We start from the raw sequence: 19932 nt of genomic DNA on the forward strand, positions 1-19932 counted from the left end.
TGCAAAGTGGCTCTCTATGGAAATGCTCAGACTGACTCCAACAGGTACTTGGATTACTCTGATGATGCTGTTTATCAAATGATAAATCACTTTATCAGAGTATTGATCAGGAATGTGTCAGTGATCATTTGTATCTTTGATTTGAGTCTGATGGACAAATTTTCTTCCAGAATATTTTGTGAATTCCCCCTAATTCAATACCACACAAATCAACATCACTGTTGGATGAATTTAAACTAAATTATTAATGATCATAATCTACAATAAACATGTGTTTATGATAAAAATTAACATTTTGCAGCATTCATTGGAGAGTTGTTCTTTAGAAATATCTTAATTCAGTATATTTTACTGAAAAGGATATTAATATTGCTTGTAGATGTTTGGCATTTCACGTAGAAAAGGTTCAATACATATTCATGATCTGTGAATGGTTTTAAACGTGTTAGCCAGTTATTACATAAACTGGGTAAGCTGGGAATGTGTTTGGTGAGTTTGTTTGTGTCAAAGTCAGAGAGCCGTGTCTCTCTAAAGGGAGAGGTTTTTGTACGGCGACTCAATGACTTTGTATCACTATGGTGGACTTTTGGCGGAGGAACCAGACTGGATGTTGGAAGTAAGTCTCTGTACAAAAATACTAAATATAATATTGTAAAGTTATGTTTTAAATTAAGTTTTTGGATGTTTGAGGCAGATAAGAATATCTTGTTTAAATTGTAACACTTATTCATGTTTTATTTCTCCTCCTTTATCTTTGAGACTAACTCAGAGCAGCTTTACTAAACATTTCTTGACACATTCCTGTCATACTCAAATTTAACTGATTTAAAAGAAAAAAAGTTCAATTCTACTTTACACATGTTTGCTAAGGTTAGTTTTTAATATTCCGCCACAATGATAACTGTTGTTATGATGAATTAAAATGTACTTTATTCAAGTCAAATCGAACAGAGTGAAGATAAAGATCAGTATTTGCAAATGCACAAATTCTGTAATCTTTTTATTTTGTCATATTGTTAAAAACTTTTTTTAAATCTATTGTTAGTTTGCTAAATGAAGACTGAAATCCTCCAGAAGAAAATTTTGTTACATTAATTCATTTTCTGTATTTGCTTATGTTTCCACTACATTCTTTAAAGTCATGTATAGTTAAGGTCTTGGATGATTTTTGTGAGAACGTTTTAAAATTTGTCCAACTTTTCTAAGTTATTTGCAGTGTAGTTTGCTATGTTTCAGGTCATTGTGTATGATGATTCTCTCTGTGCTGATATATATCTGAGGCTTCTTAAAGGGAAGTGAAACAATGTGTGAGTGAGTGACTGGTGGAGCAGAAAAACCATCTGACAGAAACTCCTTCAAGGAGAAAATCATCTCTCACAAAGTAAAGGTGTACAAGTGTCTGGTGGTTGGTTGACAGCTGTATGGTCCCTGTCCTCTAAGCTGATTGGTGTCTCCTAGGTGATGTCCGTCCCACCCTGACGGTGCTGCCCCCCTCCAGTGAGGAGCTGCAGCATGGGAAGGCCACGCTCATGTGCCTGGCCAACAAGGGCTTCCCCTTAGACTGGAGTCTGGCCTGTAAGGTGGACGGCAGCGGCAGCATCAGCTGGGAGGAGAGCAGGAGCCCCGGGGTGCTGGAGAAGGACGGCCACTACAGCTGGAGCAGCACCCTGAGGCTCCCTGCAGACCAGTGGAGGAAGGTGGGCTCTGTGACCTGTGAAGCCACCCAGGGCTCCCAGATTCCGCTCTCAGAGACACTGAGGAGAGACCAGTGTTCCCAGTCCTGACCTGATTCACTTAGACTCTGCTACTGGTTTCACTCTGCTACTGCTCTCTGTCAGCTCTCTCTCTCTCTCTGGTTCTCTCTTTCTCTTTCGACATTAACGTCTTCTTGCTTGTGTTGATGTTTTCAACATTTTAAAACAATAAAGATTTTATCATGTGTATTATAAAAGTGACATGTCAGAGTAAAACAACAATAACGAGTCAATTTTTTCCAGATTACTTTTTAATGGTTTTGAGACTGTGTATATTAATCTATTATTCTATTGTTCCAGTTTTCATTTTAATCATTAAATTTGATAATAAACTTGGTAAGAACATTTCAATGGTTAATCACAAACGTCTCTGTTATTACGAATTTTCACCTTTAAAGAATATTTATATATTATGTTCATGTATTGTTAAATTGGACTGACAAATCTGAATTCAAAAACCAAAATAATAATTTAAAAAGTATTTTTTTTTAAGTTTTAGAGAGATAAAGCAGGGTATCATCTGCATAAAGTGATATAACATACAGGTAATTTGAGGTTTCAGACTAAAAGATTTAAATGTTGATAGTGTCATCACTTTTCAGTGGTATAATACAGCAGATAGGATTAATGTGGGAAAAAAGGATGAGTGAAGGTCATGTTGAAATGAAGTTTAAATAAATCTACAAAATTTGAATGTAGTTTTATAGTAAATAATAGCGTATCGTCAGCATAGAGGGATATGATATAAAGATGATCTTAAAGATTTTTACTTGAATTTTCATTAAAAAGATTTTCACATTCAAGTGGTGTTTGCAAAACCTCAAGCACAAAAGAAAAATAAATAGATGGGAAAGGGAGAGACCTAAAGGGTTAATACTTTATTGCAGACTATAAATGAGTTTGAATTTGCTGAAATAAATAAGACACTCAACATTCTTGAAGAAAATATCAAGATCTGATTTCTTAACTATAAATTAATTATTCATAATTGAGTATGAATGTAGTGATCCAGTTCAGTAATGTTTATGTTAGTGGTACATGTCAGAAGAATAATCTCATTAATTCCTGAGGAAATAATTCTAAAGAAAAGATGTGTGATCATCTGAATCAACCTGTCTGTTAAAAGAGTTGACCCAAACTCAGAGTAAGTTATAGATTTAAACTTTACCTCAGAAAATCGTGAATGCTGACATGTAGAGTAAAGCGCTTTGAGTGGTTGGAAGACTAGAAAAGCGCTATATACATGCAAGTCCATTTACCATTTACCAAAATGGTTAAAGGTCCCATATTATGCTCATTTTCAGGTTTATACTTATATTTTGTGTTTCTACTAGAACATGTTTACATGCTGTAATGTTCAAAAAAACCTTTATTTTCCCCATACTGTCTGCCTGAATATACCTGTATTTACCCTCTGTCTTAAACGCTCCGTTTTAGCGCATTTTGACAGAATTGCTACAGAATTGCATTGCTAGGCAACAGTTTGGGTCCATGTGTACTGCCTTTCAGCTGATGGCATTCACATTCACTGCAACCAGGAATAAACTGGGACACATTTAGAATGTTTTTCATTTAAAACTGTGTAAAGGGTCTAAATATGGTATATTTCTGACATCATAAATGGACAGAAATCCTGACCGCTTGTTTTGAATGCAAAGTTTCCGAATACGGGCTTTGTGTATTTCCCTGTGGATTGAGCTTTTCGATACTTTCAAGGTATTTATATGGGACTTAAGCCTGCTTTATAATAAAAAAAACATGAACAAATCGCTTTTTTATAATATGGGACCTTAAATAAAAATAACAGATTTTTCTATAAAAATTGTACTGTAAACTCTTAGAATTACATGTAATTATAAAGTATATTTCAGTCATTTGCTGTTGTATTTTAGTTTTTCTAGAGCTGTTCATTCAGATCAGTTCCTCTTTAGCTGAGGGAGGTTTTTGTACGAAGTTGTATCACTGTGTGAACGGGAAGCTGTTATGCTGCTGACAGTAATAAACTCCTGGTTAACGCTGCTTGTCTCAGTGTTTCTCCATCATAGAAGAACATCATTGTGGTGAACCTGGTTGCATGCTGAAGCAAAGTTTTCAGAAGAGAGTCTCACCCTGAACAAGGAGCCCCAGGGTGGCCAGCAGTAGAATCAGTGACATCATCATTGTGTCTCTGAAAGGCCTGGACAGCCACTGATCAACACTGGCCTCTTAACGGCTGGGAGCAGAGAGGCAGGACACATATGCAAATACACAGAGTCAGTGAACTGTAGCTGTCCTCAACACATCATGCTGTTTCCTCCTCACTGCTGACGGCATTAACTCATATTTTTTGACTGTGATTCATTTAATTTCCACCAAGCAGTTACAGTAGAGGCCTAATATGAATTCTGTTATGGGATATGTTAAGGCTTATTAAACTGAACTTTTCAATATCCAACCAAAGTTTATATTTTGTTTTGGTTTACAACATATTGTACAGAAAGGTTTTTGAAAGGATTCAAATCCCCCAAAGATTTATGAATAAATGGAGGTGTTTTCCCCATCAAAGTGTAATTGATACACTATTAATGGAGCCAGTCTGATGGTCAAATTACAGGGGTAATAAGAAAAGAGGAATTTATTCTGACAGCAAGAATTTCGTAGGTGTTTATCAAGTCAGAGATAAAGAAAGATGATTCCAAATTTCCAAATTACCTTTCACTTCTTTACGCAGGGGAAATAGTTATTTTTTACTTCATCTCAGTTTGTTTGAATATGGATTCAAAACAGAAGACTTGATGTACATTTAAAATGGGATTAGGAGTAGCCAGACAATCTGCACTATACCTTCTGATCTGATTAATAACTGAAAGAAGAGAAGAGGATTTAGTGATGTATAATAGGATTTCATCAGCATACAAGGGATTTTTTTTTTGATAGTGTGAATGATATTATTCCAACTATGCTCTTTGTGTGTGTGTGTGTGTGTGTGCATGTGTGTGTGTGTGTGTGTGCGTGTGTCCTCAGTGAAGTGTACCAGTCTCTGTAGTAGCTTCCAGCTGCAGCAATCAGTTCAGTTTCTGTTCAATCTGACTGAGGGAGGTTTTTGCACGACACTTTTTCACTGTGTGAACACATACTGACTGTTGATATAGTGAATACTCTGACAGTAGTAAACTGCTGCATCTTCAGTCTGGACTCCACTGATGGTCAGAGTGAAGTCAGAGTTTGATCCACTGCCTGTAAAACGATCTGGAATCCCTGATTCTCGAGTGCTAGCAGAGTAAATAAGCAGTTTAGGATCTTCTCCATATTTCTGTTGGTACCAGGCTAATAAATTTGATCTATAAAAATCCTGACTGGTCCTACATGTGATGGAGACGGAGCGTCCCATCAACATCACTGTTGGACGAATTTAAACTAAATTATTATTATTAAATTTCAGTTCAGTGTTTAATGTGAATGGGTATTACTCAATCTTTCTCCAAGACTAACGATTTTAACGCTATTCAACATATTTCATAAGTTTGAAAAATATTTCAGTAGTTACCTATATTCATTTGAATGTGTCAGTGAGGCTAAATAAAAGCCTCACAATTTTCATCTCTAGTGTGATATTTAAAACTATGAAACTCAGAATGTTTAATAGAAGAGTGCCAGTTAAACTTTTTTATCTTTAGTAATGAAACCCGTCTGTGTTCATGGTTCAGCAGTGATGCCCGTCTGTTGCCATGGTTACTGAGCTCAGAGAGGGAAGTGAAACCTTTAAGATCAGTTTCATCCAATCTAAGGAAGACCAACAGAACCAGTAGCCTCCTCTGCTGCAACCTCACATGAACTTTTATGATCTCTCTCTCTGTAGTCAGTCGAGTCGTACCCACCCTGACGGTGCTGCCCCCCTCCAGTGAGGAGCTGCAGCAGGGGAAGGCCACGCTCATGTGCCTGGCCAACAAGGGCTTCCCCTCAGACTGGAGTCTGGCCTGGAAGGTGGACGGCAGCGGCAGCATCAGCTGGGAGGAGAGCAGGAGCCCTGGGGTGCTGGAGAAGGACGGCCACTACAGCTGGAGCAGCACCCTGAGGCTCCCTGCAGACCAGTGGAGGAAGGTGGGCTCTGTGACCTGTGAGGCCACCCGGGGCTCCCAGACTCCGCTCTCAGATACACTGAGGAGAGACCAGTGTTCCCAGTCCTGACCTGATTCACTGGTTGTGACGGAGTAGCCGTCACTGACTGTGGGCAGCGCACACACATCACCTCAGGCCACACACACCAACATTTCTCCGCTGCGCCGCAGGCACACACACACACACACACGCCAAACATTTCTCCGCTCCCTTCCTGATTCACTCCGTAGTTAAACACATCGCGACATATCTCTCTCCCCTAAACTGTTTCCTATACGCATATATTTACACAAACATTATTCGCACTCACCAGTTGCTGAAACGCTGCCTGTCCCACCTTTGTCAGAAGTGGGATTGACGAGCAAACAGGGCCGTAACAAGTCCCCCCGTTATAAAGGGTGCCCTCGCGCGTTTTGAGAGCATGTGATCAGTTTAAATATGTTTATTATTTGAAATTGTGATTATGTTGCAAATTAACTTGTTTTGGTTGGGGGGGGAATGTTTAGACAGAGATATATCATTTATATGTGGGATATGCCTGGGTTGAAGGGACTATGGATATCTTCTATGATGAAAGATGATGTTAATTGTTATTTTTCTGTGTAAAGAATACGCCCAGGGGAGGGGCTATTGGTATAAAAGGGGGTCATCTTGGCCACCTGAGGGAGTCTGGTCTGGAAGTGTTGACAGAGAAGGTCACACTCAGACACTCAGGAAGGTAAAATATAGATTGTATTGTTGGATTGTTTTTTTTGCCTATTCTGAAAGAAATCATGGAGTTATTAAGGAACTCGATTTTCCGTACTATTTGCTGTTTTGTACAGAGCTTATTTTCTATTTTTCACTTTTTGTAAATAGCCACAATGATTGCACTTTGGGAGGCCGGCATAATAAAAAGGGGATGAATACAACGTTTTCCGACTACGCCAGTGTTTTTATGTTGCATGGAGTTTTGACATAGAACCCCGCGACGCTGGTACTCTGATACTGGTTTCACTCTGATACTGCTCTCAGTGTGCTCTCTCTCTCTCTGGTTCATGTTTCAACATTAACGTGTTCTTGCTTGTGCTGATGTTTTCAATATATTAAAACAATAAAGATTTGATCATTTGTATTATTAAAGTGACATGTCTTTTAATTTCTTCTTTCCTTTCTTTTTAAGGATTAGAAATATAAAGCAGGGTATCATCTGCATAAAGTGATTTAACACGCATGTAATTTGCGATTTGACAGCAAATATAATTTAAATGAGACGGTACTACTTCACTTAAAGACTCAAAAGAGAGGACAGCACAGTCTCTCTGTCTTCCTCTCTGTCAGCAGAATCAACATTTCTTGCATTAACACTGATATTGTATGAACACAACAAAGACTTCTTCATCAAATCAACTGTGTTCATGCATATTATAAACGTATACCTGTGGGCGTTTGATGCTGTCTTTAATTAAAACAGTGGATCCATTTAAACCAAAGAGACTGAGCTTGTCTCAGGATCAGATTGAGAAAATGTGTTTTTGCATATACTTTACATAGATTCAGTCATATTTATGTAGATATATTGTTTTTACACCAAGTGGGTAGTTCATGTCTTTTGCATTTTATGTTGCTAGTTGATGAGCTTTTCTTTTGATAACATAAGTGTTTATATTTCCAGTAGCATTTTCTGAAATTTGAGGGATGTTCAGATTTTGTCCGGGAATGGGAATTATGAAGATTTCTCTGTCTTCATATTTTCTTTCAACTAGATATAGTTGAAATCACTGCGATCCAGCATGAAGTTGAGGTCAAACAAACACATAACTTTCACCCAGTAGTTGTATGGGAATGTATTTTGTGGGAGACAGGGTTGCACTGCACATATTTGTATGAGTATGTGAAAAATAAAACCTTTAAGTTACCTTAAAATAAAGTGTTTTTGGTCTTTTTACAAGTTAGTACGAGTTAAATTCTTATAACTGAAGTGTTTGTTTCTACTTGATTTTTTGTAGCCTATTTATCTTGCTTCAAATGCACATGACATCTTTTTTGGATTATTCCTGAGGGAGTTATAATATTGTATATCTGATTACCAAAATAAAGTTTTCAACATACATGATGTGTTGTAAGCGTCGGTACAGAATGGAGGTGGAGGAACTGAAAAGGGGAACAGAAACATTCTCCAGATCTTAATTGCTGTAACACTACCATTAAAGGGACTATTTGTAACTTTCAGAAATGCTTCTTAACAGCGACACCTGTGGCCGTTAAGTCAACGAAAGTCAGCGTTGGGCTCGCGCTTGCTCGCTCTAAATATACCTGAACGAGCATCGCTCAAAACAGTGAGGCGACACACGTCAGCTAAAAGCACAATATCACTCTATATTTCAGCTGCTTGGCAGTAATGTTAGCTGAACAGACGAAGGTCTCTCCATGAACATGATTTAGATCTGATTCTAGTGTTGGCTTTTCCTGCAGGCTGAGGTAACGGGGCTCTGCAGCGTGTCTCCCTGCTCTCTCCGCCCGCAGCCAGAGAGAGCAGAGGAGACACCGGCACCCGGTCGGTAACATAAGACAACGTTTCTCTCTGCAGAGCTCCGTCACTTCACAAGACACGGAAAACCTCTGTTGGTCTGGAGGAGCTGCAGCAGTTATTTCTGCACAAACGTCCCCTGTGCATTCACTAGATATTCTCAGAGCTAAACTAACTTCTGCAGTGTGTAGTGAGCGCGCGTTCACGTCTAGAGGTGGAGCGAGCTGATCGAGAACGCGCGCTGTCTGAGTGAAGGCGAGCAGGCAGAGGAGGTGGGTACAGCGGCTACAGAGCCCTGACCTCTCTCCAGAGCCCTGACCTCTCTTTATACCTCCAGAGCCCTGACCTCTCTCCAGAGCCATGACCTCTCTTTATACTGTCACAGTGAACTGGTTTCACAGATTGACCTGTGGTTGCCCAGTTGTACAAATTGTTGTCTGTCGGTGAGGTATGAGGAAAACCATGTGAGTTCAACACCAGTGATACCAATATCAGTCAGACGTTTGACACCATCTCCCACCCACTACTCATCAAAAGGCAGCAGTGAGATCAAGGAAGATGAAGATGGTGAGCAGTCCAGAGTCAGCTGCACGCAGGAGGTCGTTTGTGATTTTGACCAGGGCTGTTTCGGTACTTTTTTGGGGGCAGAAACCAGATTGGAAGGGTTCATGGAGGTTGTTTGAGTCGAAGTGGGACTGAAGTTGGGCGGCAACCACTCTCTCAAGGGTTTTGGAGATGAAGGTGAGGTTGGAGATGGGCCTGTAGTGATTCAGATCAGCTGGGTCAGCACTGGGTTTTTTGAGAGTTGGTGTAATTGCAGCGGTTTTGAGGGTGGGGGGTACAATACCGGTGGTGAGGGAGGAGTTAATGATTCTTGTGATCATGGGGGAGATGGAGGGCAGACAGGCTTTGACGAGGATGGTGGGGAGGGTATCGAGCTGACAGGTAGTGGGTTTGGCCTTATGGTTTAGCTCAGTGATGGTTAATTCCGTTGTTGGTATGAAGTTAGAGAGGGTGCTGATGAGTGGTTGGCAGGAGGTAACCATCCAGGGTGGGTCACATGGGGAGGTGCAGGATGAGGCAAGCTGTTGGTGGATGGTGTTGATTTTGTTTTCAAAGAATTACAGAAAGGCAGTGCAGTGATCAGTGGAGATATTTGGGGGGAGCGTCCTTGGAGGCTGAAGAAGGTGGTTTAATGTTGAAAAGAGGGTTCTGGTGTTGCCTTGACCAGTACTGATGAGGTTGGAGTAGTAGGAGGATTTGGCGGTGGAGAGAGCGTTCTTGTAACGGTGTAGGTGTTCTGTGTATAGTTGGATGTGCACTGAAGTCCAGTCTTTTTGCACAGCCGCTCTAGTTGACGACCGGTAGATTTAAGATGACAGAGGTCAGCGGTGTACCACGGAGCGGTGTGGGTGAAGGAGACTGTGCGGGTTTTCAGGGGAGCCGGGGTATCCAGGGATGAGGAGAGACAGTTATTGTAATGATTCACCAGCTCAGCAGGGGAGGAGGATGGGGGAGGACTGGGGGAGGAGTTAATAAGGGTGATGAGATCTGTGGGGTTGATGTGTTTAATGTTTCTGAAGGAGATGGGTCGTTGCTCTTTTATTTTTGATAAGGGGGCATAGACCTCAAATAGGATGACTTTGTGGTCAGAGATGGGGAAGTCAGCATCAGTGAGGTTATGAGGGGTGATACCAGTGCAGCAGATTAAATCAAGTATGTGACCTTTGTTATGGTTGGGAAATTGACGTATTGTGTGATATCGAGACATTCAAGGAGTGAGGTGAAATCATTTGTAAAACCAATGGACGAGCTGTCAATATGGATGTTGAAGTCACCCAAAAGGATGAGAGTAGGGGACATGGCAGACAGAGATGTTAATAATGCTGAAAGTTCAGAGGGCAAAGGGCTTTGGTGGTCTGTAGATGGTGATAATGATGATGGGTGTAGAGCCTGTGAGTTTTACAGCTAAACATTCAAAAGTGGAATGATGAGGGACGGTGACTTGACTGACCTTAATGCTCTCACGATAGAGAACAGCAAGACCACCCCCCCTCCCTGAAGCACGGGGTTTGCTTATATATGTAAAAATATGTAAAGCTTCATTAAGCTGGGAGAAATCGTTTGGCTGTTGCCAGGTCTCAGTGAGGCATACAAAGTCCAGTTTTTGTTCATAATAAACTCATTAACCAGCAAACCCTTGCTAGTGAGAGATCTGATATTATAAAGAGCCAGTTTTAAACAGTCAAGTGGTGCATAGGTGGCTGCTTTGTGCAGGGGGATAACACACTGTGATTGACAGTACGGGTGGCAGTGCGAGGGGGGCGGGGCCCAGTGGACCAGAAGGAGCGAATGCTTGTGTTGTTGTTGTGCTTGGTGAACTGAAAGTTCCGCCGTGATCCACGATGTACATATCTGGGTCATTTGAGGATGTCACGATGAGAAAGCAGAGCTGGAGGGATCGTGTAGCTGGATCGGAGAGACAACAGCTGCGCTGCAGAGTATTTCAGTGGCAGGGTGGTGCTTGTGACGGTGAGACACAGAGCGATCCAGATGAGGAGTTTGATGACCAGCATGATGGTTTGGAGAGTTCTAAAACACTATAATCCAACATTTTTGTATTCCAGATGATGATGATGAGGCCACGAAGCCAGCCAGGTAGAGGTGGAGGGGTCGAGTGTGTTGGCTGTAGCCGCAGAGCTGCAGACCACGCACTGTGCTGTAAACCACAGGAATCACTTGGAACCCAGGAAAGCAGGCAGGATAGACAGCAGACAGCTTCGATCAGGTGTGTGCCAGATCAGGGAATCCAGCCACAGTGAGCACAGAGGAGACCCGACAGTCCCATACAGGTGAGCCCCTTTACCGGCGAAATTAGCTCCAGGCTACCGAGTGTAAAGTGAAACACAGTAGCGCCAAACACACAGGGACAACCAGACTGTTGAACTACTTCAGCAACGAACATGACAGTCTAAGCACTATGCAACAGACGAGTTGAAGCGAAACAAATCAAATAAACAAACAAATCACAGAGGAGACGCGGCAGCAGCTTGCCAGCGGTCCCTCTCTCGTTTTAGAAATTAATTAATCCCCCCTCTTCCTAAATTTAGGCTCCATTCTGTATGATTGGGGGAAAAAAACAACAACAGTTAGAATATGCTTGGTCTGTCCTCTTATATTGTAATATTATGGCCTGCTATATGTTATATTATAATTTCTATCTTCTTTCTTAATTTCATATTTATTTTTAGTATATTTCACTACAGGATAGTGACCCAGCAAACTAAGAATGTCATTGCATTGATAACGTTTTTATTTATGCATATGACAATAAAGCCTTTGTATCCTTGTATTATATCCTTGTACCCTGATCTCCCATCTAGCTAAACTAACATAAATTAAACTCTGTGTCCATTACTTCTCATGCAAATGAGGTTATGCAACATGTGGTTGCCTTTGTCTGTCTGTGATACAGTGTTTTCTAATAATGTACTTACTATACAGAAGCTGTTAACAGTTTAATTTTTTAAAACCAGTTACCAGTTACCAGTTGAGTACATTACTGGACCTATGCATTTCATGTAGTTATTCTCAACTGCTTTACAACCTATAACTTAACACTATAACATTCTGAAACAATTCATATACACAGGGGCTAAATTAGCATAGTCTGCAAAATACCAAATACATTGACTGATCCACACATAAAGAATAAAAAAATAGATTACATTGGTAAACTGTGGACTATGTATTTATGTCTTGTACTATTGATTAACGTTAACGTCAGTGTTATTACCAAATAGCCAGCCCGTTATTAACTGTAGACCTACATAATCCCCTATATAAACGAACAGGCTAACACACAAGTGTTGTCAGCTGCCTAAAATGAAGCATAGTTTTATATCAGCTAACGTTAGCTGGTTATGAATGGAGAATTGTTCATGACGTCAACTAGCGTAAGCTAGCCAGGTTACGTGGCTATGACATTAGCTTGCTAGCGTGCAGGCTCGCAACCACTGTAAACCACATATTTCCAATAATTGGATAATATGATATGATATGAAAATGTCGATGAACTTACCCAGAATATAGCGAAAGACGTCGGTTCGTACAAACTCGGGTGAACCAGGACTTGACTTTCCATTAAAGGGACTTGACGTTCATTTCTAGGGGAGTGGCCTCCGGCGTCAAAACTTGGTAGCGATAGCGATTGGTCAAATCTTGGTAGCAACAGACAAGACGATTGGCTCTCAAATGATTGATAGCTCGACTGACAGGCGACAGGGAGCGCCAAGACAACATGAACTTTGCAAAATTTGGGTTTGTATTTTGACTTTCAAAAACCACGTTTGTGAAGACGGGTGGAGTTATGTTAAGGATGACTCCACTGTGTCATCGAGCCATGATTTCAGCCCCGCCTAAAAAATCCTGAACATAAAACTGTCCAAAAACAGTTTAACGGTCTAACTCCACAATCCAGTACTACAACGTTCACAGTCTTTGCACACGTTCTCAGTAATTATTTTCCAACATTTATAATGTGTTTAGAAACAAAACTCTGAATTTCCTTTACACAGCCTTTAAGTTATTTCTCATATTTTAACATTTTGCACTTGCACCTCCATTTTATGTATGGACTCAGTGCTGCTTGATATGTCATATGGGGGGGGGTTATTATTATTATTATTACTACACTAGTACTACGTTACTTATACTTTCTTATGTAAAACGTTAAACTAAGCAGTAAAACAATGGCTTATAAGAAAAACAATCACTGCAGCTTCAGGGTGGGAATAAACCTTGTGTGTGTGTAATGTGTCACTAGAAGCCTGTCTGTAAACTGCCTGTACAGCAGTCCGTTGCCCACACATAAGAGTCCGACTTGCTGCTCTGGATCCCGGTGCAACGGACTGCTGTACGGGCAGTTTACAGGCAGGCTTCTAGTGACGCGCGACAGACTGCTGCACCGGGTCCTTCAAGGCCGCTACAACAAGCCAACTGCTGCGTTAGCTAACACTAGTAGCGAGCTACAGCTCAATAAACAGGCCTAAATAAAAATGATTTGTTTTGTTATGTGTTTAAAAGTAGTTCACGATTTACACGTTATAATTCATTCTTGATAAGCTGCTGTCTGATACTTTACTGCCAGTTCATCACGTACAATACAGTGGTAGAGACTGAAGATGAAATTTGGACATCCTCATTGGATCAATCATTTACTCTGCTGGTTGTTAATTCGTAAATAGCTAAGGGAGGTTAACCAAGCATAAAAAAAATGAAATGCATTGAGTTGATAGAAGAGGTCCCGCCCCAAGGGAGGACAGAGGTTGCTCGACCTCCTCTACCCCCCACAATGCCCACAACCACTTCACAAACACAGGCTGCTTTATCCCCTCTGCCCTGCAGGGTCGCTGTTGAGGCATTTTAATCAGGATTTAATTAATGGATTTTATTCCAAAGAAGAGAGATAAATCATTTTATAAATGATACTGAGATTTGGTAATGGTTTATTTCAACCATTTACTCATTTTTATATTTTGATCTCCCTCTTGTCTCTCTCAAAAAAAGAGGAGGAGCAACCTCTTCTGCCTCTATGGACCAGCCTCCACTGCATCCTATTATACATCACAAAATCCTCTTCTCTTCTTTCAGTTATTAATCAGTTCAGAAGGTATAGTACAGATTGTCTGGCTACTCCCAATCCCATTTTAAATGCACATCAAGTCTTCTGTTTTGAATCCATATTCAAACAAACTGAGATAAATTAAAAAATAACTATTTCCCCTGCGTAAAGAAGTGAAAGGTAATTTGGAAATTTGGAATCATCTTTCTTTATCTCTGACTTGATAAACATATACGAAACTCTTGCTGTAAGAATAAATACCTTTTTTGTTATTATTTCTGTAATTTGACCATCAGACTGGCTCCATTATTAGTGTATCAATTACACTTTGATGTGGAAAACACCTGCATTCATTCATAAATCTTTGGGGGATTTGAATCCTTTCAAAACACTTTTTGTACAATATGTTGTTAACAAAAACAAAATATAAACTTGGGTAGATATTGAAAAGTTCAGTTTAATAAGCCTTAAAATATCCCATAACATAATTCGTATTAGGCCTCTACTGTAACTGTTTGGTGGAAATCAAATGAATCACTGTCATAAAAGACCACACTACCATGTAAATATGAGTCTAAGCTGTCAGCAGTGAGGGGGAAACAGCAAGATGTGTTGAGGACAGCTACAGTTCACTGACTCTGTGTGTTTGCATATGTGTCCTGCCTCTCTGCTCCCAGCCGTTAAGAGGCCAGTGTTGATCAGTGGCTGTCCAGGCCTTTCAGAGACTGTAATGGCAATTTTCATATCTGCAGTTTAGCACTGTACCTTTAGATAATCTCAGGGCCTCACATGTTCAACTTCGTCACCATAGGACAGTGACCTGACATTTTAGTTCTCTGTAACTGCAAACAACAGATTGCTGAAATACTTGTTATGTCTTGTGATGCTCTGTTGTCTGCTGTGTGCTGACGCATTGATACACTTTCTATCCTTTTCTTCTTTTCTTCTTTGCACTTATCTTCATGTTATGCTTTAAATGTATAAATACTGACTACTCTTTGTATTCGGGGCTCACTTGCCACAGTCCACAACAGGTGGCTGTGCTCGTGAGTCCATCTGCAGTCCATCTGCAGATGTTTTAGTTATTAATGTATCCCTTTTTATTAAATTCACTGAAAGACAAGTTGTTACGTTGGTTTGTGTCTTATTTTAACAGAAACTGCCACCACAATTTGGCGTTGTCGGCAGGATCACTCGTGTGAGCGGGACCGCTGGAACTCTGTGCGAGGGTAAAGACCGTGCACGGCTGGAGTCCGGGACTCTAACCTCAACCTCCCCATAAAAAGGGTGTAGAAGTGGGGGCCTGACGCCGGAGGACCAAGTCTCGCTCACCGCTGTGATCCAAAGAACCAGGTGGCAAAGAAAAAAATAAACAACTCTGTCTTTCTGGTAAGTAAGAATTCATTGATAAAAAGGCATACATTAAAAGATTTCATTCATACAGCGTCTGTACAGGGGGATACAGTATCTGTACAGGGGGATAAAGCGCTGTTGGGGGAATGAAGAGAAAGTGATTCTCCCACCTCGAGGGTGGTTGTGACAGACGTGTCAACAGGGCAGGTTTTGGAAACCGCTGTAGAATCCAGGGCTAGCGCAATACGGTACCAAGTAAGATTTCATTCATACGGCGTCTGTACAGGGGGATACAGTATCTGTACAGGGGGATAAAGCGCTGTTGGGGGAATGAAGAGAAAGTGATTCTCCCACCTCGAGGGTGGTTGTGACAGACGTGTCAACAGGGCAGGTTTTGGAAACCGCTGTAGAATCCAGGGCTAGCATAATACAGTACCAAGGAGTTCAGGGAACTCAAAGGAGTTCTGGGAACTCAGAGGGATAACATCCATACACTGTAATCACGTATAGTGTACAAACTTATATTATAATAATTATAATAATAATAATAATAATAATAAAAATAATAATAATAATATTGTTATTAGAGTGGTTGATTTAGTTGGACTGATCACCCACTAGAAGAAAAAGAAAAAAGAGGGGGGGAAAGAGTAACTAGAAGTAAGACCTTACTGGAGTTAAAGCATAACCACCTGTAGGAGTTGAAGTATATAAAGGTACAACCACCTGTAGAAATCTCTAAGCAAAATCTTGATAAAAAATTCGTTCCCTTCCTTAGTCCATGGCCCTTAACTAAAAAGTACATTGATATTGAAGAGATCTTGAAAACTATTTTTTAAAATGGGTGCAAATCATAGTAAACTCAAAGGATTGTGATAATCCACCTCAATTAATGTCGCCTAACATCAAAGATACGACCACCAAATACAGTAAACAGTAAAAGGTATTTGACCAACTTGACGTGTGGGTTAACGAGTGTGGATTTCTAAGCACTGGCAGTTTTAGCATAAGACAGCTCCAAGCTTTAAAAAACAAAGCCGAAGAAGCAACCATCAGGGACAGAAAACAAAAAAATCAGGGACAGCACCACTAAAATCCATGTCTCAGTGTCTCTAACTAGATCCTGATCTGGACTCGACCCCGCAACGACGACAGCCGGCCCAGGCAGTGCTGCCCAGCGCTCCATCTCCACCTCCATCGCCACCTCTACCTCCACCAGTGGAAGGAGCCATGACGGAGGAAGAGGGCAAAACAAGCTCAACAACCAAGCCTCCACCATACACTGCCCCTCGCACACCACAACTGGACTTTGCAACGGTGTAAAGACTGCTTTCCCAGTGAGAATGGACATTGGCAAAATCTCACTGTGCAAGCAGAGAGACTATGAGACTGTGTCTGCGTACCTTATCAGACTCACAGAGTTTCACAACACACAGTGGCCTCCTACGACCAGCTGCCATGAGGGGAAACAATGAGGTCGGTCCCTGGGAAGCTCATCTTCGGGACCACTTCATCAATGAGACCAGAGATCAGTGAGATGATAAAACGCAATTACATCACTTTGGGAATGCGGGAACATTGAGACTGTCGAGAATCGCGCCATGGCAGAAGGGATGGAGGCAGGGGGAGATCCAACGCCTGCTTCAGATGTGGAAAGATGGGATACTGGGCAAGGAATTGTCCTGAGAACCAGGACACACAGGCTGATTGACTAGCGGAGGGGTCGAGGACAGTGAAGGATTCATCTAGCTTTGACACAGAGACGGGAAACAGTGATCTATCTGCACATCAGACACGTAAGAACACAGACACACAACTCATGATTTCACAAGCAATTGAATATCTTGAATCTGTACAGGAAACTGATAAAGAGAAAGCTATTGAACTATATGCTAAGTATAAACAGATGCCAAAGAAGACATCATCTGTGGTAAAAAGATACACATTTCCACTACCATGCTGGGATAACATTGAGGGGGATTTCAAACACTCTTTTCTGTTATCAAAACACTGTCCGATTAACCTGATGGGGAGAGATTTTATTGTTTTACTGGGGATAGTTTTTATATCTACACCACAGGGCATAGTTGTAACCAGAATTAGCAAACAACATCTTTTTTCAAATATAGTAAAGAGGACCTGTTATATGCCTACCAATGGAAAAACTTAACTCTATTAATGACACTCTCATAAACCAAGCTACAGCTCTCTCCAACAGCCACACACACGGATATTATGAGAAAACAGGACTTGCAATGCACCTAGCTTATCTCTTTTGGAGTAGACAGTGAGTTTTAAAACAAATGGTACAGAGAGGGCCTTGATAAGGACAAACTCAAGCTTGACTGGCTGTTTCAGTGACTCTGCCTGACACACTTTTTCAGTCTCTATTTCAGATACCACACTCTGATCCCAACGTCTCACTGGTCAAATCGAAGGATGAAAGGTGGCAAGATTTGGGACCTTAGACTAAAAGGTGTAATGATGCTACAGGTTGGGAGTAAACAGCGGACCCCAAAGTTGATTTTCACAGGGTCTCTGATTCTCTTCTGCGGTAAACGCAGTCAGATCAGTTGAACCCCTCTCAGACACAGAATGGAAACTGACAAATTTTGCCCTTACACAATAATATAAGATTGTCTGGACATCTGAAGAAGAAAAAGCTTTTGTTGATTTGAGGCTAGCTCTAAATCTCCTCCAACATTGGACCTAACAGACTGCACCAGACCGTTGACACAGACTTTTGATGACCGGGGTGGGTACATGACGACAGAGACCTGTTGCACAACTTCTCCGACAAACTGACCAAACCTGGAGAAAATACATGGCCATCTTTTTATCTTTTTTATTTTTCATTTTTTATTTTCATTCCTATGCCTATATTATATTAGTTGTTATTTTGTATTATCTTATATGTGTCACAGAGTAAATCAGACTTGTTAAATTGATTATGCATTTTTCCTTGTGCTAAAGCTATGATTGCCTCTTTGATCAAATCTACTGTTGGACAATATGTACATACACCACAGCTGGAGAAAGGCATTCCTGACCTTTTTCCACCTCCAGGGTGGACGCCACCATTTTATGATGATATTGTCTGAGATAGTTTAATTCCTTCTTTCTCATATACTTAAATCAAAATCACATAGTATCTTCACACTTTGATTTTGTGTATTACAACGGTGCTAGTAGTAATCAGATATGTTAATTAATTAAGTGAGCATAGAATGCTCAAAGGGACGAATGTAATGGCAATTTTCATATCTGCAGTTTAACACTGTACCTTTAGATAATCTCAGGGCCTCACATGTTCAACTTCGTCACCACAGGACAGTGACCTGACATTTTAGTTCTCTGTAACTGCAAACAACAGATTACTGAAATACTTGTTATGTCTTGTGATGCTCTGTTGTCTGCTGTGTGCTGACGCATTGATACACTTTCTATCCTTCTCTTCTTTTCTTCTTTGCACTTATCTTCATGTTATGCTTTAAATGTATAAATACTGACTACTCTTTGTATTCGGGGCTCACTTGCCACAGTCCACAACAGGTGGCTGTGCTCGTGAGTCCATCTGCAGTCCATCTGCAGATGTTTTAGTTATTAATGTATCCCTTTTTATTAAATTCACTGAAAGACAAGTTGTTACGTTGGTTTGTGTCTTGTTTTAACAGAAACTGCCACCACAAGACACAATGATGATGTCACTGATTCTACTGCTGGCCACCCTGGGGCTCCTTGTTCAGGGTGAGACTCTCTTCTGAAAACTTTGCTCCAGGATGCAACCAGGTTCACCACAATGATGTTCTGCTATGATGGAGAACCAATGAGACAAGCAGCATTTACCTTCTTCCATCTATTCTCCATGTTAAAGAAATGAGACTCTTCTGTTTGGATGTTGATCATCTTTCTCCAAAGTGGATTTGTCTCAATAACCCTTCTGCTCTTTTTCATGTTTTCCAGATTCATCAGGAGAAATCATCCTGACTCAGTCTCCTGGATCTCAGTCTGTTGTTCCAGGACAGACTGTCTCCATCAGATGTAAAGCCAGTTCAAGTGCTGGCAGCTGCCTTAACTGGTATCTTCAGAAACCTGGAGAATCTCCCAAACTCTTGATTTATCATGCAACAAATCTTCAGACAGGAGTTTCACACCGTTTTAGTGGAATTGGATCAGGGACTGACTACACTCTGACCATCAGTGGAGTTCAGGCTGAGGATTCAGGAGTTTATTACTGTCAGCACTGTAACGGCTTCCCGTTCACACAGTGATACAAGGTCGTACAAAAACCTCCCTCAGCTAAAGAGGAACTGATCTGAAAGAACAGCTTCACAGAAACAAAAACAAGAGAAAGTTTACCAAAAACAACAACAACAAAAAACATATTTAATCATTAAATTTGAACATTATAACACTAAATATACTTTTAATATTCTCATTTAGACTGGATTAAAAAAACATTCTGCTGCACATCAAAGCTAGCCTCTGTTGAAATACAACTTCACTTATTTGATAAGTTTAATCCATAGAATATGATAACACATGAACTCTAAAAGTGTAAATATTATTTATTTATTTTATCTTACCATGTTTCA

The 19932-nt window shown here is 40.6% G+C and overlaps 3 long non-coding RNA genes and 2 gene segments (V, D, J or C); 3 read left to right on the plus strand and 2 right to left on the minus strand.

The window, feature by feature from the left end:
- Nucleotides 1-19932, plus strand: part of LOC141754734 (Ig kappa chain V region Mem5-like) — a 118475-nt gene that overhangs the window by 46022 nt on the left and 52521 nt on the right.
- LOC141754739 (Ig kappa-b4 chain C region-like) lies at nucleotides 370-5930 on the plus strand. The segment is given in 2 exon segments: nucleotides 370-616; nucleotides 5593-5930. Coding segments are annotated over 2 exon segments (465 nt in total).
- Nucleotides 15280-16542, minus strand: LOC141754745 (uncharacterized). The gene is made up of 2 exons (XR_012590716.1): nucleotides 16428-16542; nucleotides 15280-15360 (listed from the first exon to the last, which is right to left on the minus strand). It is a non-coding gene; the product is annotated as an uncharacterized LOC141754745 (long non-coding RNA).
- LOC141754744 (uncharacterized) lies at nucleotides 17569-18978 on the plus strand. Its single transcript, XR_012590715.1, has 2 exons — nucleotides 17569-17783; nucleotides 18890-18978. It is a non-coding gene; the product is annotated as an uncharacterized LOC141754744 (long non-coding RNA).
- On the minus strand, nucleotides 19349-19683 carry LOC141754746 (uncharacterized). Its single transcript, XR_012590717.1, has 2 exons — nucleotides 19588-19683; nucleotides 19349-19412 (listed from the first exon to the last, which is right to left on the minus strand). It is a non-coding gene; the product is annotated as an uncharacterized LOC141754746 (long non-coding RNA).

This window comes from Sebastes fasciatus, chromosome 17 (assembly GCF_043250625.1).
Source record: "Sebastes fasciatus isolate fSebFas1 chromosome 17, fSebFas1.pri, whole genome shotgun sequence".
In the NCBI taxonomy this organism is placed as follows: Eukaryota; Metazoa; Chordata; class Actinopteri; order Perciformes; family Sebastidae; genus Sebastes; species Sebastes fasciatus.